This window comes from Megalops cyprinoides, chromosome 23 (assembly GCF_013368585.1).
Source record: "Megalops cyprinoides isolate fMegCyp1 chromosome 23, fMegCyp1.pri, whole genome shotgun sequence".
Taxonomy (NCBI): Eukaryota; Metazoa; Chordata; class Actinopteri; order Elopiformes; family Megalopidae; genus Megalops; species Megalops cyprinoides.
Window position 1 is genome coordinate 16,082,120 of NC_050605.1, and position 22,517 is coordinate 16,104,636.

The 22,517-nt window shown below is 43.3% G+C and overlaps 2 protein-coding genes across 2 annotated transcripts; one reads left to right on the plus strand and one right to left on the minus strand.

The window, feature by feature from the left end:
* The first annotated feature begins 651 nt into the window (after positions 1-651).
* Positions 652-19,803, plus strand: slc13a4 (solute carrier family 13 member 4). The gene is made up of 16 exons (XM_036517717.1): positions 652-1,347; positions 7,681-7,809; positions 10,543-10,679; positions 11,282-11,457; positions 11,913-11,967; positions 12,229-12,262; positions 12,547-12,621; positions 12,743-12,927; positions 15,634-15,753; positions 16,005-16,106; positions 16,393-16,494; positions 16,628-16,734; positions 17,037-17,170; positions 17,407-17,568; positions 18,127-18,264; positions 18,448-19,803. The coding sequence occupies exons 1-16, from the start codon at positions 1,228-1,230 to the stop codon at positions 18,583-18,585; spliced, it is 1,914 nt and encodes a 637-aa protein (XP_036373610.1). The 5' UTR covers positions 652-1,227; the 3' UTR covers positions 18,586-19,803.
* Positions 19,804-20,321: 518 nt separating this feature from the next.
* On the minus strand, positions 20,322-22,237 carry LOC118770548 (cytochrome c oxidase assembly factor 6 homolog). Its single transcript, XM_036518288.1, has 3 exons — positions 22,118-22,237; positions 21,711-21,878; positions 20,322-20,858 (listed from the first exon to the last, which is right to left on the minus strand). The coding sequence occupies exons 2-3, from the start codon at positions 21,852-21,854 to the stop codon at positions 20,763-20,765; spliced, it is 240 nt and encodes a 79-aa protein (XP_036374181.1). The 5' UTR covers positions 21,855-21,878; positions 22,118-22,237; the 3' UTR covers positions 20,322-20,762.
* Positions 22,238-22,517: the final 280 nt, after the last annotated feature.

Genomic DNA, 22,517 nt, shown 5'->3' on the forward strand with positions numbered 1-22,517 from the left:
ATCGGACATTGAATTCACAGTTCACAATTTTTGAATTCAAGATGTCTGTTGTGATACAGTTATATGAACACAATTCATGGCGTCCAGGTATTAAATGGGTTTGAGAAAATTACAGTATCAATGTGTGCGATGTGGCAGGACGTAATAATTTAGAATGAAAACGCAACACTGGAACTTAAATTAACAATTTCCCCATTTCTCCACTAGGTGGCGTATTAGGACCATCCTTGCAATTTTCTGCGGCAACAGTGAGTTTGGATATAGTTATAATCCATTTGGTACATTTACACTTGAAATGTTAAAGAGCTTGGTAAAAATTTATTTTCAAATAGTGGACTATTTTGTTGTTATTTATATATAAGTATTCTTTTCAGAAACTACAATATTTACTATAATAAATAAATTTGTCATCTTTTTGTTGTAGCTGCTGAATACATACTTCCATTGTTTTAAATGGTAAAATAATCCCGCCGTCAAATGTATTCAGTTGCAGACACCTTTTTAGGGCTAAACAATGATTGGACATTAAAACCATAACCCAAATTACCAAATCCTGATTGGCTAGGGAACAAGTGAAGGGGCGGAATTTAAAAAGCTCAGTTAGTCAACCAACGTGCTTCAAGGTTCATAAATTTGAAGTACCACCTCAGGAAAGCTTATTCTAACACCTAAGGGGAAAGCGACTGCTTTACAATTCAGCGGCACACATGTATGCAGATGGACAAAAAATAATTGAATGAAAACAAGCTAAATATGCCAAGTGACAGATAAGAACAACAAGAAAATAAATAGTAATCAACTTCGTTATCTACTTTGTCAATAAGGGAGACCTCTGTCCAGTTATAAAGAAGGGGTAACCGGAGCCCCAGGCGGAGAAAAGGGGCCAACGGACTTGCGGCAGCGGGATCATATGCAGAGCGTATAGCTATAGAGCCAAAGAGGAAAAGCAAACTACTGCACTGCACTGTAAAACCCATTATACCAAATAGAGACGAATCCGCGACAAGAAAAATCAATGTGTTATACGCTTTAGGAAAAAAAACAATCGTTGCAAAGGGAAATGTTATTTTAGAAAATAAAGACAGAACAGAAGAACTTAAAAAAAATCCCACAAAAACGTGGGTATAAAACGTAAGGATAAGACAACAAAACCAAGTTGAACCAAGTCGCCATAAAGCGACGTACGGATTGGATAATTTAGCTAAGTGAAATACAAAGGGCTTGTCGATGTGGCTGAAATCAGACAGGATGGACGTCCTGGAGAAAGTCTGGACAGCGAGGAAGCTCATTCTAGTTGTCCTGATCCCGCTGTCTCTGCTCCCGCTGCCGCTCATCCATCCGACCAGTGTAAGTATCTCCGCTCTCATTCGCCCCGCAATGCGTGTGTACTGCGCGCTGCCTGGCAGCTGAGTTCAGTGTACCACAGTCATGGATATTAGCGACTGTATGTTGGAATCTTTGGAGCGATGATAGTAAACAGTAAATCATATTTTTCTGACCTCTGGAGTTATTATTATTATCATTATCATTATTAAAATTAGACTTTATTTGCAAAATTAAATATTGCAATTAACTAAAAAAAGGACAGGTGCTTTCATAAATCTGTATTACACTTTGTAAAGTGTGTGTTTCCGTATGAAGTTTACACACCATTGAGATATGTTCACCATAAACGCGTGTTGCACCACAGTACACAATTTATGTATCTGATGTGCTAAATTTTACGGAATTTGACGGCTTGTAGTAGAACGTCGCGGTTTTAAGATGAGCGTTAAAAAAGATCATTGTTGTATGGTCAGAGCACAGTAACTGTACTCGAAAATCTGAATAAAGTTTTCCTAAATTTATTCATTACACAAATTGTCCCCAGGATTCAGAGGCGCTGTTTCCACCGTAAATTGTTCTGCAGATCTGTCGCTGGTCTACTAAATCGTGTGTATACCTGTTAAACGACCCCCTGTACGGCGTGTGAATAGACATCTCAGATGTAGAGCAATGTATTAAGGGATAACTGATCATATTCGGATGAGCGACGAAATTACGCTATCGTAGAGTAGTTTAGAACAGAGTTGTCACCGTTGAGAACTGATGAATGAACGCACATGAGTGGGTTTGACAGGGATTACACCGCAACATCCAATGAGCTACCTTTGCCCATGTCTGATCGTTTAAAACCACTGTGTCTTGGATGGCTCAAGCCAGTTTTTACATTTTTTTAGCTGTAGTAGGTTTTTTTTAACAATGTTTCATCGGGTTTTCTTTTAAAGTGGTGGGAAATCGCACGGATAATAATACAGATACACATTAAAGGAAGAGTAGGTATAAAATGACACAGCTTAGTAGAAAATATTTAAAACATCTAATTGAAAGGCATCATACTAGATGTCTAACAAACTCAGTAATGTCTGTCCGTGAGACTATAGTTCTAGATTTAACACCCATATAATCTGGAAGAAGATCTTTGAGAGGTGGCTATAGATTGGAGAAAACTAACTGGTAGGCTCAGGTGTTACGATGCTTGCCCTGTGCTGTGATAGACCATGTCTGCCATACAACTCTTGACTTCAAGTCCTTCTGCACCATTGGTTTCATTGTGAATTTCCTGACGGTTGAGTACTGGAAGTGAGCAATTAATGTAGCTGACCCCTGCCTCTGGATTTAGCTCCGTGCCTTTGTTTCTGAGCCGTCAGTTATCTAACCAATCCCTTAATTAAACGAGGAATTTGCCTTTTAATTAAATATAATCCGCAAACTCGTAAGCAGCCAAAAGCAAAGGTTAGGGTCCCATCTAGCTTCAGCTACGCCGGCTGCAGCGTTGCGAAGCTACCGAACACATCACTTTTCATACATTTCCTGATGTACTTTTAATTGCCTGCATTAATCACTTGTCAGAATATCTACTCACAGCCAACTAAATAATATTTTTTATGGCAAATGCGACACCTACTTGGAACTGTAAACCACCGTATAAGCATTTGCACGTTTGCTTATAAGCAGATGAGATTTAAACGTCTGTATTGGTGCTCAAGTTTTTTTTTTTTTTGGAGGAATTTCACATATTGGATGCTAGTCTGGTGACTTGGTTTAGGTTATAATCCTTGTTGTATTTGAGAAGATCACTGTGTGCCCTTACCACTTTGGGACAAACATCTCTGTAGTTCATCAAAAGACATAAGAAGCCTGCTTTATCATTGTCAGTAGTTCTGATGACAGTATTTTAGAGACTATCCTTCTCAGGTGTCCTAGACTTGCACTACTGTTGATTACTCGAGCAAGCTCCAGCCTCCTGCTTCTCAAAAACCATCTGAAGTAGAACTTAACTTGTACCAATTGCAGTGGATCTAAGAGTTCACATGTATTGTCTCTCTTAAGATAACATAGGAAGAAACTATTTGATGAAACAATGACGAAGAGGGGTCGATTTTGTCGATTTGTCGATCTTATCATCTACCTTTTGCAAATTTAAAACCTATCACAAACTACAGTGTGTAGATGATTAATGTGGTCACAACACGCCAATGTTTAGCTAATGTTCTGTGGAGGAAATAGCCATTGTGTAGCTATGGTCTTATGTGTTTAATCCCCTTTTTATTTGGTTAGAAAGCTAATACCCTCACTGTAAAAGGAGCGATTGCCTTGCTCAACGGATTGTTCCCTGGCTTGTCACAGCTTCTTCACAGTCCTCATCACCAGTGACAAATGGCAACCATTTATGTCAGGACAGGCTCAGGAACAAACAAACGAATGGCCAAATTCATGAGGGTTGAAAACAAACATATAGCACTCAGAGTGAAGACAGAAGAAGCTGAGCTAGAGGCAGTGGTTCTTCGTAAACCAGAGGAGTGTGGTTGAGACACTTTTTTTGCTTTTCAAAAGACATTTTGGCAACCCTAATTTCTTTTTTAGTTTCATCCATGTTTAATGTAGGCTACATGTTAGTTCGCTCAGAGTCTTTTTCAATACTGTGTAAAGTTACTTCTTCTTTTTAAGCTCTCTCCTTAAGACTAATTGATCCAGTATCCACACTACTTTTGGATAGTGCGTGAATATTTCTATAAAGGTCAACAAGACTCTCACACCCAAGTTAAAGGAAAGAAAGTAGGGCTGAATAGCTCACCAGTTAGTTACCAGAAATCCACAGATGACTGCAAAGGCTTGGAAATGGAATCAGCAATGAAGAAAAGAGGTGGACCTGACAAACATCAGGAGAAGGGACAAGTAATAAACGTCCTATTCTCTGTACAGAGACAAGGGGACGGGTTTGTCACCGACACACATCCTCGTCACAGAACAGCTCATATTTGGCCTCTGTAAATCTCCTGACATTACCAGTGTTATCTCCTGGGAGACAGTGTCAGCTCCATTCCTCTCTACACGCCCATCTTAATTAGTAATAATCACTGCATGCGCTCCCTGGTGAACAGGGCTCTGGCTTTGCAACTGCATGCCCTTATCCAGAGTGACTTACATCAGTTACAATTTTTTTTTACAATTTTATCCATTTATACAGCTGGATATTTACTGAGGCAACTGTGGGTTAAGGCCCTTGCCCAAGGGTACAGCAGCAGTGCCTCAGTGGAGAATTGAACTGGCAACCTTTTGGTTACAAGTCCTGCTCCTTAACCGCTATGCTACACTACCGCCTCTGTGACCTTGGCAGAACCGAGCCGCGGGTCTCTGAGGCAGAAAAGCACACCGTGTGCACGGTCCCTTTGTGATCCGGGGACAGAGCGCTCCACAGCCAGCCAGCAGCACTTGCGTCAATCCACTCTGAACGAACAGGTGAGCTTTGGCTCCGGCTGAAGCATTCTCGGGGATTAGCTGGAGCCCTGCTAGCAAGCGGCAGTCACACCTTGAAGGCATGCGCGTTCCTAATAGAGATCGTGTGAGTGCCCCGTGCTTGTCATCTGGGCATCTCAGGAACTTCCTGCATGGCCTCATGCTGTTGCCATTGTTAACCCCAGTTTGACACTAAGAGAAACTCAACATTGTCCAATTTGGCTGCCTCGGTAGCTTGCCTCAGGTGGAGATGAAGGCTGTTGTCAAAGCCAAAATGTCATATTTTTAGTTCCCCAAAAGATTCCTTTTTTTCCTAGAGCGACTGTCACGCTTTCTCTGAATTCCTCCTCGAAATACTTTTATGGCAGCCCCTCCACTTGTTAGAGTGCAAACACACTTTTACTACAAACGCCATGTTTTAATTCAAAGCCATATCCTCACCATCAAACAAACCAATATACAATATCAGTTGATGTATGGGTTACTACATACAATATCCGGTTTTGTACATTCCTCATTTTGTTAGATATCTGAAACATTGCCAATTTTATCACAAGATTAATTCTCAGGCATTTTTGGATTGAAATAAAATTATGCCAATTTCTTTATTTGGCTTGGTCTACCTTTTCACACATAAACACATACTTGCTTAATTGAAAGGTTTTCACTTAAAGGTCACATACTGATTTTGAAACATTTACACTCATTTACCTAGCAATCAACAGTAAACATGTATATGTAAATCGCATCTCGAAATAATTGGCACTTTTTTCCAAAAAAGAAAAATCAATCACGTATTTCTAAAATCGACCCTGGGAAGCTGTTTCAGCAAGTAAATATTCCATACAAGGCAAATTTGTACATGCTTACTACTGTACATCCACACAAGCCGTTCGACGAGGATTTTTTTTTTTTTTTTATCACTGAATGACCCCATGTGCCCTTTCAAAGAATTCAATGTACAATAAACCCCGCATGCCCCCTTCATTAAGAAACAGATTCCATGAAAACAAACAACCCCCCCCCCCCCCCCCCCCCCCCGAAACACCATGTGCTATTCAACAGTTAAGCTTCCCGTATACTATATTAAGGGCATTCCAGTTAATCTTCCTTAGTTATAATGTATTGAGGCCAATCGCTCCGCAGTTGGTCACATTAGAAATGTTGTGCAAAATTAAAATTTGAACGGGACAATGAGACCTCGGAAAATAAGCGTGGCGCCCCATACGGAGGCGAAGTCCGAGCCAGGCATAGGGTTTTAGGGGGCACAGAGGGGGTGCCCCTGCCATGCTTTGGTCAGGTCCGGGCATGCTCCTGCTGACACAGGGCCCAGCTGCTACTGGTACAGGAAGGGCACAAGAGCCCGCGCAATAACATTCTGGAGGGAAAATGCATTCTCTGCCCTGAATAAAGATTCCCTCCATGATTCTTTAATGATAGATCTTGTCATTTGGCTGTTTTGCTGCTAGTTATTCCACTGGGTGCTGATGGAGGCAGTGTGGCATACTGGTAAGGAGCAGGGCTCACAACCAAAAGGTTCAATTACCCATTCGGGCACCCACTGTTGTACCCTAGGGTGAGATACTTAACCCAAAATTGCCTCAGTAAATATCCAGATGTATAAATGGGTAACATGTAAAGTTGTAACCTGTGTACGTTTCTCTGGATAGGAGCACCTGCTGACATTAATGTAATGTAATAACTGAGATTTGAAGAAACAGAGAGATGGAACTCTCAAACTGGATGGCTTCTGTGTCTGTAGACACAAGGGAGGCCACCTTGATCCTTGGAATGCGCTTCTGTGAGAAATTTTTAAACATATACACCTTTCTTCAGATTTTTTCTGTTACATCCTGTTATTCACTGATTGCTCTGTTAAGTGTGGTGAATTTCAAATGGAAGTCATCCAGTCATCATTAGGTCTCTTGGTGGCAAGATTAGTGCTTGATAGGTAGTCAGGGTACTACACGCTAGACTGGAGCAAATAACAAGAATAAAGAAAGTGGCATGGTCGCCAGCACTTCAACACGAATAAATCAGAAGTTCCCTGTGTGGGTGCCAAGTCCCGGGACAGTGTAACACTGGAAGGAAAGCACCTCCCGCAGGTCCAAAAGATTCAAAAGCAGGTTAAGCCATGTTGCAGGTACTGACGGGTTCCTGAGTTCTTCATTCATGGGAATACTCTGTGTGCCAGTATAACTGTATGGTTTAACTTACGTACAACATATCCTGCCCCTATGACTTTGCACAAGCAGTTTAGTCCTCAGATCCGGTTTCACACAGATTACACTCACCTTTGGCCCTGATCCTTTGGCACCAGATCCGGTTTCCTCAGTCCGAGTTTTAATTGTCAGCACAAGTAGGCTGAGCAGGCTGTGAGATTTCAGGTGTTTATAAATACAAGAACTAGCACAGGCTCTTGTTTTTTTTTCATTACTCCATTTTCATTTCAGGTTTCTCATTCAGTCTTTTTTGTTGTTGTTTCCTAATTAAAAGGAGGAGAGATGTTTGAATGTAGCCTCGTTATGTAACTCTAAAGGTCTGACGAATAGGGATATAATTCACCTGACTAGTGCAGTGAACCTACAGGATCCCATGCCAGGGGGTACACCGCTGTGCAGTGAATGCATCCATGTGGAGCAAGCTGTGGAGATAACTTTCCGTTACAAAGGACCTTCCTAACCCCCTAATGAATCAAAGACCTGCTCATTTGAGGTTACTGTAGCTGTTCATAGTTATACCTCTGGTAATTTTTCCCTGAACATGAACAAATTAAGCCATTATCCTATATCCAGTTTTCACACACCAAAATGTCGGAGTGCACCTTCTCATAGAGAAAAGGCAACCTTTTCCATGTTCCTGCCTCTCACACTGTGTGGTGCTGTTTGTCGCCCCCTGCAGGAAGCCTGCTGCGCTTACGTCCTGATCGTGACAGCGGTGTACTGGGTGTCGGAGGCCGTGCCCCTGGGTGCTGCTGCCTTGGTGCCAGCCTTCCTGTACCCGCTGTTCGGGGTCCTCAAGTCCAGTGAGGTAAGCTAACCAGGTGATCATTGCTTCATCCCAGCGCCCTACTGCTGGAGCTATGTGGAGCATCTTTGAAATAATTGTAATATGAAAAATATTGCATTGAAATGTATTATGATATTATTTACTCACAATACTTGAATGCCATTATTAGAGGCCACAGTCTTCATTTATCCTGAAAGTATTATGAATTCCAGTATAGTAGGAGATTATGCTCAGAAGGGTACCTACACTCTGCTCACTGTTGTCAGGCTCAGATTACAGGTTGTTGCTGTTGTCTTCTAGGCTAGTGAGCAAGAGGTCAAAGTTTGATGTCAGTGCTTAAGCAATGTTGGACTCATTTCAGCCACTACAGGCCATCATATGGACAGCATTAGGATAAAACACTGCTGTGAATGTGTCATACAGCCTTCACCAGAGTTGACCTGCAAACTGTGCAGTTGTTGATTAATGCATAGTCATGATATAAAATATTGTTTTTGGTGGATTAAGCAGTTGGGGACATCTTAGTGAACATAATATGCTACTTCACTGACAACATTAAGTTGGTTTAGTTTTGGGCAAGAAGTTGGACTTCCATAGTAGCTGCTCAATCGTTGGTCAATCGCTGACCTTACTTGTGAGTAAAATGTAAAAGCTTCCAGAGATTTCCTTTACAAGACCTGTATAAGATTTTTTGTTAGAGTGAGTAATAAGCAGTCAGGTGGTGCAGTAGAACTGCTTATATAAAGAGGGCCAGTGAAAGGAATGTGTGTGTGGGACTAATCCCTGTTCCTGCTGGCCCAGACGCCAGCCCCGGGTTCAAGGTGGATAAGGTGGATGGGGTGCAATGGGGGGGGTGGGGGGGTGGTGGTGGGGGTTGGCTTTCTGCAGTCTGTGTGTGGTATTTACGGTATGTACTCATGTGTGAGAGGGGTGTGTATGTGTGAGGGAAGTGTTTACGTGAATGGATGCATGTGTGAGTGCATGCCTGTATTCCCTGTATCGTTCTGTGTGTTTTTGAAGGTGAGGCTGTGCTGTGTGTGTGTGTGTGTTTTTGCGATAGATCCTACCAATGTTGGAAGTCTGTGTAACTGCCTGTCTGCAGTTCCTCTAATGTTAGACTCCATGTACTCCTTATACAGAATCTGCATCTTCAGGTGTGTGCTTGTACTGATGTGCTTGTTCCCAGTGGGGTAAGCCCATTTTAAGGTTACAGGTCTGCTGCTTATTCATCACAAGGATGGTATCTAGTGTCTAGAAAAACAGGTAACATTGTGCTAAAGCTATCCCTCACATTACGTTACATTACATGCGTTTAGCAGACGCTCTTATCCAGAGCGACTTCCATCACAATAGAACATAAGTGCATCAATTCAATTTAATGAGCAACAGTGTCAGACCAGGCTCACAACACTCCCAGACCAGTGAGTCTCCCAGAGGTGAAATATCTTGTGCAACTTGTGTTGGTAATGATTTGAAGGCATAACTATCAAATTCAAGTCACAGTTGTACCGAGTGCACACAATCGAAACCAGCTTTTGCCAGGAGGTAAAGTTTGCCAAGCTCTCACTTCTGAGCTGAATCTTGCTGTTGTCGAATGGCTGAATGTGTTGCAAGCACTGGCGTTCTTTCCACTGTTTTTATTTTACAAAAAAAAAAAAAAAAAATGCAAGCCTTTTGCTAACAGTTGGAGGCTGATCATAAATTACATTCGGTAAAATGCCTCTGGTCAACTGGGCATTGCACATGCAGTGCATGACAATGACCAAGGGATATTGCACTGCCAACCGCCTCTCCTTCCCTGAGTCATTAATTCGGTGTTTGTGCTGATATTCTGAATGGCGCTGAAGACATATTACGTAATTATTTTGAAGTCTCGCTACCAGGGCTAGTGTTTAGAGATGTTCTGGGCACAGAGTTTAAGAGTTTCCTCTAGATTCCTTTTTCCTCTTGCTTGGCATGCACAACAGCACAAAGTTCACCTGTCATTCATCAAAACAAAAGAGTTGCGTAGATAGAAGGGAGCAGAGTAAATACTGATGACAGTTTAACTATTCCTGATACTTTAAATGCGCTGTAGGACAAAAACACATACACGTGGTCAAGCCCTACTGAGGTCTTTACAGTGTCCTCATTTGTGTAACTGTGTTTTGTAAATAAACTGTTGCTCAGCTCCATTACGGCCCGCGCACAGCACATTACCCATACATGTTGCTGTGATTGCCTATAGCTCTTTTAAATGGGTCCCATTCATGTCCCCTAACTGGCAAATATAGAAAGGCTCCATTCACACTGACTTCCACCAGATCATATGGCATGACTCAGTTTTCAGTCACATGACCGGTGCCCTGAGTTTCAGAGAGTAAAGCTGAGATTTATTATCCAGCAGATTCGCCTGAATGCACTAAGCTTCAGCGTATTGGCACACATAAGTGCTTTTCCTGTCACGTCTGAGCAGATGATTTGCTTTAAAAAAAAAACCCCAATAGTACTGTACATACTAGAATAAACACAAACAATCTCTGTTTGTAAAAGGGGTCAGCTAATTTCCCACATTGAGACTTTTTTTCTGTAAGTCACGTATAGTGGATTAAAGGGCAATGACCACAACAGCGATCATTGAGAAATCTGGACGGGTTGAAACAGAACAAGAAATTCCATATATCACTGGAAACAAAGCCACAATGAGAACACAATGGTTGTGTGAATGTTGATGTTCGCATTTCATGTGTATGTGTTGTTTTCTCTGTCTGCCAGGTGGCTGCTGAGTACTGTAAGGACACCACCCTGCTGCTGATCGGGGTCATCTGCTTGGCCGCCTCCATCGAGAAATGGAACCTGCACAAGCGCATCGCCCTCCGCATGGTCATGATTGCTGGTGCAAAGCCTGGCATGTCAGTATCACACACACATGCACGTGCACGCAGACACACGTGCACACCAACACGCACGGGCACACACATACAAACATGCATGCAAGCACAAAGACGCACAGACATGCAACCACGCACACACGCACGCGCCCGAACACATGTACACATACGCAACTTCACACACAAACGCATACACAAACACGTACACACACACAACCACACACACACACACACTGTGGAACATCCCATTACATTATTACATTACATTACATTATTGTTATTTTACCAGATGCTCTTATCCAGAGCGACTTACATGGGTTACAGTTTTTACATGTTATCCATTTATATAGCTGAATATTTACTGATGCCATTCCGGATTAAATGCCTTGGCCAAGGGTGGAGCAACAATGGAGAATCAAACTGACATCATTTCAGCTACAAGCCCTGCTCTTTACCACTCAGCTACACTACACTGCCACTGCGCCACACTGCCCATAACATAGCGCAACTGCTGTTCCTCCTGAAATGATCATAGATCACACTGAATAAAAGGCGTCAGGCGTGATGTGGAGTCTGCGCAGTGAGCAGGGCTGACGTCCTCCCTTTGGGCCTGTCTCCACCAGGCTGGTGCTGGGCTTCATGTGCTGCACCGTCTTCCTGTCCATGTGGCTGAGCAACACCTCCACCACCGCCATGGTGATGCCCATCGCCGAGGCCGTGCTGCAGCAGCTCATTAGCACTGGTGTGGCCGACGCCCAGGACGACTCGGACACCATCGAGGGCCCAGACGAGGACAGCGGTAGGACCACCCGTCCACCCCCTCCCCCACCCAGCCCCCAACGCTGGCTGTGCGCACACACACTGTCCCTCAGACAATACCTCAACAGATGTGGTCCCACATGCTTGCTTTGTGGAGTGACACAAGACCCTGGCAGTTATGAAATGCCATCACAGTGGCGATGTCACGGCTATCTGCTCAGTCGTTTGCACGTCAGTTGTTTTAATGCATGATGGAGCAGATTCCTGTGAATTTTACAGCAGCAAGCAAATTCCCTAAAAGGGACCGATTGCAGGTCGCAGCTGATTGACACATCTTATCCTTGTCAGATAAATTTGATCAACAAAAGGGTCACTAAGTTCAGGCAGAGGCCACTAGACCTGCGGCTGTTTGACCTAAAGAAGTCAAACAAACATCTTTACTCTCATCCGTGGATATTACTCTGTGTGAAAATTACAAATGGCATTCTTTCGCAGATAAGGAAGATAATCTGGACAAGAACCAGCTTGAGCTCCTGTACCGCAGAGAGAGGTATGTAATACTGATCTCTGACAGTGATGTCACACTGTCATCTTGCTCACGCATGTGTAATGGTTCTAAACCTGTTTTCTATTCACTGAAGGTATTTCAGTATGTCTACATTTTATGATAACGGTAGTAGCATTGATTGATAAGCAAGTCTATACACAAGGCAAGAGGCATGGCCGTACATGGCTCGAGATGGGTTCATTGGAGAGGACCCGAGGAAAAGGGACTGATCTGGGGCTTTCTGTGTGTTCTCTGTTTTTGCAGCTGCGTGAAACAGGAACTCTGCACTCTGTCCGAGGTAAGAGTGCATCAGCGGCTCACGCTGTTCCGCGACTGTTCTGAGGCTTTGGGCTCGGGGGAAGAATGTACACTGGATGCTAACCCCTGGAGTTTTGGGTGTTTGTGGGGGGGTGGGGTGGGGGGTGCCTCTAAACTCCCAGCTCCATTGGCTAGAGTGATGTTGACATTTTGCCATAAGCCTGACCGTGGCACGACTTTCAAACACATTGTCACATGCACAAGAGTGATTTCAGGGCTTTAGGGAAAAAAAAAACCATTTGACCCATTGTCCTTGTCTTTTAGGAGCCCAACGGAGTTCCCCGGAACACCAGTCCAGGCCAGGACTTTCATAAGCAGAGCAACGGACATCTGCCACAGGTGATGCCATTTCCAGACAAGCTTTGCAAGCTGTGGAGTACCAGTGTTTTCACACATGGTCCTGCTTACCCACATCTGGTCGCCTGACCCCCCCCCCCCCACCTCTCCGTGTCCCTCGCAGATATCAATCAGAATCCCGGAGCCGCAGAAACCCGCGGAGAAGGAACCCTCTCCCTACCCCACCAAGAAGGACCACATGATCTGCAAGTGCCTGTCTCTGAGCATCACGTACGCCGCCACCATCGGGGGCCTCATCACCATCACCGGCACCTCCAGCAACCTCATCTTCGCCGAGCAGTTCAACAGGTACATTACCCGACCTTATTGGCATTTAGCAGACACTCTTATCCAGAGTGACTTACATATGTTACTCATTTATACAGCTGGATATTTCAGCTGGATCAAGGTGGCCTCCCTTGTGCCTACAGACACAGAAGCCATCCAGTTTGAGAGTTCCATCTCTCTGTTTCTTGAACTTCAAATCTCAGTTATTACATTACATTAATGTCAGTAGACGCTCCTATCCAGAGAAACTTACATAGGTTACAACTTTACATGTTACCCATTTATACAGCTGGATATTTACTCAGGCAATTCTTGGTTAAGTACCTTGCCCAAGGGTACAACAGCAGTGCCCAAGTGGGGAATCGAACCAGCAACCTTTCGGTTATGTGTCCTGCTCCTTACCACTATGCCACACTGCCGCCCTGATGCTGGTACAATACCGATCATAAGGGACGGTGCTACACTCCTCTGACCATATGCGCCCTACCATGATACCGGGGCCATAGCATGGTCTACACTGCCATACAGTGACAAAATGTTTTGCTTGTTGCGGACTGAAATAATTCATAATGAACTGATGTTATGAACATTAATCCTTAACTAAATATTCTACACAAAGTGTTTTAAATGAGGTGGAAATATGTGGACCACACTCTTTAAAGAGTCCTATACTGACCCTGCAGTCATGAGTTCACGCATGTTTTGCTGGGCATGAGGTCAGCTGCTGTAGATTTCCTATGAATACTGAATACGACCAAAGGCACAGACTCAGATTTCATAAGCATTCACCCAGGGGCATAGACTCCAATTTCACATGAATATGTGCAGCCATAGGGTTAGACTGAGACCAGCATTTGCCTAAACAACAGTAACTAGACCTCACAACTCTTTTATTGTATCAAGGAAAAACTGGTCCTTTTTCGACAGAGAAGATTGTAGGACAAAGGTTACGTTCTATCTTGACTTGTCCAAATTCTGACCAGGGCTTTCCGTAAACAGTTTCATCTGATGCAGTCAGTTGAACTCTGTTCAGAAAACATCATGTTGCAGGTCAGTGAGTTAGTCTACAGGCTGAAAGTTCTCAGAAACTAATCTTGCAGACATCTCCTGCAAGATTTACTGTCCTCTGTGGCTAAAACAGGTCCATGCCAGTTAACCTTAACCCCTTTTGACATCCAGCTGACTCCATCAGGCAACGTGGTATATAAATCAAATTTATGCTCCCTTGTAGTGGCAGAAACAACAGGTAACTCACAACAACTCCAACTATAATCACCCAAACATAAGACACCACTAAATACTTCAATAAATTTATACATATAGAAATATATTGGTCTATGTGTTATATATAATTATATTTGTGTAGGAATGTGTGTGTGTGTGAGTGTGTGTGTATACAAAATGTACATATATGTTACAACATGTACTCCAATGGCAGTTCTTAATGAATGATATGTCTTATTTCATACACAGACCCCACAATCCTTGTATTATGTTGATTACCTGGGTACCTCTGGGCAGGAAACTAAAACTAATAGGTTCAAATAATCAAAATGAAATTAAAATAAACACAGTACAAAACTGGAGCTGAACTTGGACAGTTTAGAAATATGTCCAGAGGCATATAAGGAGGGGTGTCCCCTCTCCCCTTCCCCCTGCACGGGGCGAGGTGACTGAACTCCATGAACTCTTCAGACGTTGCTTCACTGAGTATGGAGCTCGGGAGGTGTCATGGAAACGAGGAGCAGACAGAGTCAGGGAGAGCTGAAAGGAGACCTCACTCACTTGGTGGGAGCCCTCCTCAGGGTCAGGTGCAGCCCACACCTGCGTCAGAAATACTGCTTTATTGCTGTTACATGGAAATGTCAGGTTACCGGTATCTGTATGTCAGTGTTGTTTGGAAAGGAGAACATCTGCTAGGCACTTCAAGGTACTACTGTATTACTATAAAAAACACACATGGAGAAAAAGTTCTCCATGCACATATTACATATGTATTACTTGTATTACTACATTATTACTCAAATGAGCAGGCTCTTGTGGTTTGTATTCATGTTTGGCACAAGTTTTTGATGATTTTTTGGGGATTTTTTTTTTGTTTTTTTGGTGATTACATTTTAGATCTCTGCAAGTTTTCCTTACACGTTAAACACCCAGGAATCCTTAAGGAAACACCAATAGCTCCTGATATCTGCGAATCGATTGTCCAAGAGCTCTCAGGCATTAACCATTAACTGCGGGCTCTGCTCCGTGCTGGAGATGGAGATGTGGTAGGAGGCGGCAGCAGCAGCGTATTGATTCACTGACCCTGCGACTCCTCTGTTCCTCTCGGTTCCTCAGCTGCTCCGGACAGTATTGTGTTTATCAGCACGCTCTCTGTCTTTGAGCTGACTCAGACCAGACTCACGCTGATTCTGGCTCGCTCTTTAGATTCCTCTCCTTTAGCACTTTTTTTTTTTTTTTCCTTTGGTCAGCTTTGTTTGTGTCAGTTGATACCTCAAAAAAAGCCGCTCCGCTAACAATTACAACATGACAGATAAGACCATCTGAGCTGACGGATGAACACCACAGGCAGTCTTGCTTTTCAAGCCCCGTAAACCTAATGCTGATGTCATGGGTAGGCACCAGGCGTTTGTGTGTGTTTCATATTGTTCAGCTTTCTTTGAATGTTTCCAACTCAATTTTATGTGTCCACCTCTACCATCCCTGCCCTCCCTGGTTTTGTAGCCGTTACCCAGATGCGAAGGTCATCAACTTCGGGACGTGGTTCATCTTCAGCTTGCCCATCTCCATCATCATGCTGGTGCTGACCTGGCTGTGGCTCCACTGCTTGTTCCTGGGTTGCAAGTAAGCGGAGCGTGCGGTGTATTAACAGCGACCTTTTAAAACAGATTTTTGTGAATTTTTTATTGTGAACTTCTGTAAAGTTCGATTTGATGAATGTGTTGAAAACTCACCAAAGTGTGCCAGCCACATCTGTTGTAATAGCTGCGCAAATGAATCACTCGTTTTGTTCGAAGTCTGACATTTACAAAAAAAGGCGGGAACCGGCCATGTTTACAGTAACTTCCATTACCAACGTCTCCTGTATGTTTCAGTTTCAGAGAGACCTGCTCCCTGAGCAAGAAGCGCAAAACCCGCAGGGAGGAGCTCTCCGAGAGACGCATCCAGGAGGAGTACGTCAAGCTGGGGCCCATCAGGTAGGCTGTGCCTCTGGCCTAATTACAGGGCACAGACAGGGGGGAGCGTGAGTGAATGTGTTTGGAATATGCAAAATGTGTGCTGTGCAAGTCTCCCCTAAATACCTCTCTTCTAAGTAAGCAAATGATGTAATGAAATGAACAGTGGCTTATTGCTGCTCATTACTTGTCACTCAAAAGCACTAACAGTTATAACGCTGTAATGGTAAAATGCCATATTGTCCTCAGAGATGAAAATCCTGTTTGGTTAATTTTATCAATGCCAATTCTCTCCACTGTGGAACAGCTACCCTGAGGTGGTGACCGGCATCTTCTTCATCCTGATGACTTTGCTGTGGTTCTCCCGGGAGCCAGGGTTCGTCCCGGGCTGGACCTCGTTGTTTGAGAAGTAAGACATGCCAGAATATTTGCACACAATCTGTGCATAATCCATGCGCAGGACTGGAATGCTAAGAAATAACGTGTGGCACAAATCTGGAAGGAAGTGTTCTGAAGGGCTCTTTGGTTTGCTGTGTCTACAGGAAGGGCTACAGGACCGATGCCACTGTCTCTGTGCTGCTGGGGTTCCTTCTCTTCCTAATCCCTGCCCGCAAGCCCTGGCCATCAGTCTTCACAGACAAGGGCAAAGGTCAGACATCACACACTCACACCTGCAGCAAGACACAGCCTTGGTAATGACAGGTACACACTTTTTGCACACTGCCGCCCTGGTTCTGGGAGCCGGATGCACAGGATTTCAGTATAGCTCTAAATTTTATCTTTGAAATTTTGACCAGCATCCTTGTGCCCACAGTAAATGGATACTTTACCCAAAGCAATGGCTAAGGAGCAATGACACTCATGGAAAGTGAAAAAGATCATTTTCTGCATTTCATCACTGCCCTCTGTTGGCTCTATTTTGTAACACTTCTCTGTTTGGTGTGCAAGCAGATGAGGGCGCAGTGAAAGAGCGAGACCCAGACCCCTTGGCCCCCATGATCACATGGAAGGACTTCCAGAGACTCATGCCCTGGGAGATCGTCATCCTAGTGGGTGGGGGATATGCACTGGCAGCTGGGTGTAAGGTAACAGTCCTCTCATTTCAAATAAGGGCTCATAATATCTTTAAAGTTAAAACCTCTCTTTACTTTCTCTAAGCATTAAACACATCGCATATATGTTATCATTAATGAAAATCAGCTGAAAGCTGAACCCCCGTCCCTCAATGTTATAGTTAGCAGCACCAGTGTAACAGCATACAAACACAGGTGTGGCGATGACCCTAACACGATCCCCCCCCCCCCCCCCCCCCCCCCCGCAGGTGTCAGGCCTCTCTGTGTGGATCGGGCGCCAGCTGGAGCCCATGAGCGGCCTGCCCCCCTGGGCCGTCACCCTGCTGGCCTGCCTGCTGGTGTCCACTGTCACCGAGTTCGCCAGCAACCCCGCCACCCTCACCGTCTTCCTGCCCATCCTCTCAGCTCTGGTAAGAAGCAGGCAGCAGAGTGGAGCCGGGCTCCAAAACCTAAAGGTTACGAATGTGACTCCCATATGGAGCACTCCTGTTGTCCCCTGAGGCGAGCAAATGATTTAGCACATATTCTTCATTATATATCCTTCTCCTTAAATGTACTGTATGTACATGACATTATTGGCATTTAGCAGACACTCTTACATTGCCCAAGAGTACAACAGCAGTGCCCCAGCCCCGACCTATGAGTTAAGAGTCCTGCTCCTTACAGCTATGCTACACTGCTGCCCCATAATGCAGAATGCAAGCCACTCTGAATACGGTTGCCCAATAAGCAGACAGACACAGCCATACTGCCAAGGAAGGACACATTTATAAAGCCAGACATCCCGTACAGAATGTTCCCTGCCCTACGGTTCTACCCCACCATACTGAGTCAACAATCCAATGATTGTTTTTGTGGCTCTACAATGACACCGCGTATCGAAAGTGAGGAAGTGACCCGGTGCAGCTGGGTGTCCCCAGCTGATCTGACCGCCCCCCCCCCCCCCCCCCGCCCTCTCTGTGTTCCAGTCGGAGACGCTGCATATTAACCCTCTGCACACCCTCATCCCCGCCACCATGTGCGTGTCCTTCGGGGTCATGCTGCCCGTGGGCAACCCTCCGAACGCCATCGTGTTCAGCTACGGGCACGTGCAGATCAGCGACATGGTGAGACATCAACACCATTAGCAATGCTTTTAACTTCATATAACTGACTATCAATGTACTAGCTCAAGAGAATAGAGCTCCATTTTGTGCCAACTGGTCTATCATTATTTTACAACATACAGTAAATTACAGGTGGTTCGGGCGCCTACCCCTAACACCATGTGCTGTCTGTCTCTTTTGCAGGTCAAAGCTGGTTTTGGGGTGAACGTGATTGGGGTGGTGGTAGTGATGCTGGCCATTATGACATGGGGAGTCCCACTCTTCCAGCTGACAGAATTTCCAGACTGGGCCGTGATGAGAAACGTTACTGACAGCTTGTAGCCACTAGAGGGCGGCAGAAAGAAGAGGAAAAGGAGAGGGCCCAGTTGGAGGAATTGTAAACTGGCCTTTTGGTGGAAAAGGAGGAGATGGAGAAAGATGGTACAGAGTCCACCTCTCCAACCACAGATTCCAAATTTGGATAGGACTCATGTTTCCCACCCTCTGAAACACTTCATCGTTCAGTCTTCATATTGATTTATAAGGTTGATGATTGACAGGTTGGGAAAGAGTGAGAAGAAAGCAGTAATTTCACAAGGGAGTTAATGACAAGTAGAGGATCCTCCGAGAGGCTCATAGAGACATTTTTATTAACGGATGACACCACTATTTTATTCTGATATAAAACTAATTATTTCTCATCTCTGTGATGGAAATGCTCACTGCGATTAACAGGAAGAGGACTGGCGTTCATTGAATCTCTTTTGTAAATTCCAGTAATTTGTTTTAGGAGGCACAGATGAACCCAGTTAATATCTTCTCATGTAATATCTGCCCATAGATTTTTATACTAACTGAATTCTGGTAGAGGGCATTAAAGGAAAAAAGGTATTTAAACATACAAGGCATTTATTCATCTGCCCTGTCAAGGCCTTATACTTGTTGTGTACTTAAAATATCCAACCTAAAAGTTTCCTTGAGTTTTATTTTCTAATACCTTTATATTTCTTCCAGGGAACATTAAACATTTCAAGCTGCTACTGTTACATACATATATATATATGTATATGTATATATGACAATACAGCAAATTGGTGATTGTTTTTTTAGAGAAAAGACCTGAAAAAGTCTTATCCTTAATCCTTAATGTCACAGCCCACTCAATATCCCAAATTATATCTACAGTGAATTAACAGGGTTCATCTGTATTTCATTGTTTTAAATGCAAATGATCTAACAGCTCTTCAATGTAAAGAAAATGGCACATATTTTATACAAATTAATTATTACTATACAAAATTATTACTTTTCAGGTTCAAATTATGTACTCTGTGATACTGGAAACACTGACTACTACTTTGCTACCTTAGGAGCCTGACAGGAAGAGCAAGGAGAAACTGCAACCAGGGGGTCAAAGTTACAATATACGACTCAAGACACTTATTTGTTATACTTAAAGTTAAAACTGATATTTCATATAATTCCACTTACCCTGGGTTGGTAACCAAACCTCCTTGCAATTTTGTTTCAGATGTCTGTAACGTGTACATAATTCCCAAGTTTTCCTTACACATTTTTACTCAAAATTCATTGCAATTTTAACTGTGTGCTTCTTTTTTGTACTTTTTTGCTGCAATAACAAAGACGTAACAAAAACCACTCAAATGGAATCTCATATTTTTCTATTTATTGAGAGTGTTGCACATCCTTTATCTGCTCTATGCAGAATTTGAACATTTCTGCTAGTCTGAGAGTATAGATACAAATCTGTGTAAATACACAAAAATGTACTGAGCTCATATGCAATAATGTGCCTTTTGATGTTTTTGTTACAGGACTTTCTTGAATCACTGACAATTTAGCAATGTTTGTAATATATACATAGCAACATTCAGCAAACATGTTACATACCTTACAATAATGACAAAATAATAAAAGCACACAAGAATGTGTTGTTTCATTCTTTTCAATTATTTTTATTTATAAATTGAAACATCATTCATGGAGCATTTTTACTGAACTGTGACTTGAGCATGATTTGCAACTTTTTGTTCTGTGAATGGATGAATGGATAGCATCCGTTGATGAGGCACGGTCTTTCTTGAGTCATTTTCTCAACAAAAAAGAGCAGGCTAGGCTTTCTCTGGATCAATGCATCAACTGCATATTCCCTGATTTTTATAACATGCAGACAGACTGATAATGTGTGTTCAGAGAATAGCTTGAATAATCCATAGAATGTTAAGTGACTTGCTGCAGCATTTAATCGCAAAAAAACACACAATCACATTTACATCACTCACAAATGTCATCTATCAAGAAAATAACATATCACTGGTTATAAAATCTCAGAAACCCTCAAATATCTGAGATGAACCATCTGGGCTAAATATATGGCGAAGATTACATTTGTCAAAACAGTTGAAAAAGGATGCACATTTTTGTCACCTGCTGAGGCCCCTGTTAGTCATAATTTCATCAGAGTCCTTCTGAATCCTCCTTGGTCGGCTGAGCAGCAGCTATAGTTTCGATGACTGATCTGTGGGCTCAAATCCCTCCGACTGAAGCTTCTCCTTGTACTTCAAGAAGTCTCTCCTTTTATTAAAATAGTTCACCTGCCATCACAAACGTGAGAACGATGGTTGCCTTTTGGAAAATGTGTGCAATAAAGACACAAGCAGCATTTGCAGACAGTGAGATAAAGGAATTGTGAGATCACAAGCAAAGCAAGGGACTGACTGGATTGCCTTCGACTATTGATTCACTGAGAGCAGACGAAGGGGATAGGATAAAGGTATTTTGAGGTCATGACACGTATCTGACGCAGGCACGTGGTGATTCCTGTCCACGAGGAAATGTTTGCCCCCATTATTCGAACAGACAAAGGCATAAACTGTACATGTTGGAGTGTATTCAATAACCGCTGCTTTTCGTGAGCGTTTTGCATATTCACTCCTACAACTTTTCAACACTCTTCCGCGGGGAGTGATTGTACCCGTGTATCGGCCATCTTGGTTGTGGCAGAAAGCTAATTAACTATAAGTATATGTGACAGTTGCATTCCTTTCCAAATAGAGTTGAATCCCCTACATAATCACTACAATGCCCATCATAAACTGCCACACATATTTCTTAAAGCTGAAAGCAAACAGACACTGCCACACTAGCAGTGTTTTGCAACTGGATGTTCTGTTTTAGAGCACTTTTCCAAACTGTTTCGTGTACCAACTTCCCTCCTGCTCTCCCCATAGTCTAATCACGAGGCCACAGACACGCCACCACCAACAATAAGCCTTTACAGTATAGATTAGTAGATTAATAGATTGCAACAACATAAGTGAGAATCGCATGACTTGCCGCCGGGTGCTAAACGTCCTTAGGTAAGCCTACTGCGGTAGCAGCCCACAGGACGGGTTCCCTTCACCAGCATTACAAATAAAAAGAAACAGGTCGCACTGTGCACTCACCCACTGGGCAGGACAGCTTGCCTGGAAGTCTTTCTGGAACTGCTCACACGCGGCCGTATTGTCATCGTTGACATCGAGACACTTCCAGAATTTGTCCCTGGCATCCCAGCAGGCTCGCCTCTGAGCAGAATTGGGAGCCGCCATTATCTTAACCTTGAAGCCTCGTCACTGAAAAAAAGAAAACAGTGGAAACAGAATCCCAATAATGTTAAGTTCTCACCATCTACATGCCATTGCTACATCTCTCATATCCGCAGGCTCATGTGATAACTGACGGGATACCTAGCTACTATCAAGGTGACATGATACTGTGGGCAAGCTACAAGCCGGCTAGCTATCTTACATAGCTAACTTGCCTCAAAGCCAGTAAATTTGAACATAAAAAGTCAGCAGTGTAATTCACATACCAACAGTGTTGCATGTTCTGAATAGAAATATTTTAGGTCTATAGTACAGCAAATTGCTAACACTTGTTAGCTAACTCGCCCGAATCAGGCGTGTGTTCATAAATGGATGTGACGCCAACAAAATTCATCCAGGAAGTAACTCTACAGCAAGCAATTAAAAAAATAGCGACTCCTTGTGGACATTTCCGCAAAATTAAAAAAAAGTCTTCGGCCCTTCCCCTGGCTAGGTAACTCAAAAAAGCATTCTTGTAGTTGAACACTTAATAAGAAAATAAGAAATTTGCTAATCCCAAAAACAGTTGGTTAATTCTGCAAGAATGAACAGACTGACACTCACACAGTAACCCATTCAATTTAGATAAAATCAACTTAAATATTTTACATTGATAAATAAGGAAAA

Bases quoted from the DNA above. Each gene is read 5' to 3' on its own strand.
- slc13a4 (XM_036517717.1), top strand. From the start codon at position 1,228: ATGTGGCTGAAATCAGACAGGATGGACGTCCTGGAGAAAGTCTGGACA. The intron at 10,680-11,281 runs GTCAGTATCACA...TGTCTCCACCAG, and splicing joins GCTGGTGCAAAGCCTGGCAT to GCTGGTGCTGGGCTTCATGT. The intron at 11,458-11,912 runs GTAGGACCACCC...ATTCTTTCGCAG, and splicing joins GGGCCCAGACGAGGACAGCG to ATAAGGAAGATAATCTGGAC.
- LOC118770548 (XM_036518288.1), bottom strand. From the start codon at position 21,854: ATGGCGGCTCCCAATTCTGCTCAGAGGCGAGCCTGCTGGGATGCCAGG. The intron at 20,859-21,710 runs GTGAGTGCACAG...TTGTGATGGCAG, and splicing joins CAAGCTGTCCTGCCCAGTGG to GTGAACTATTTTAATAAAAG.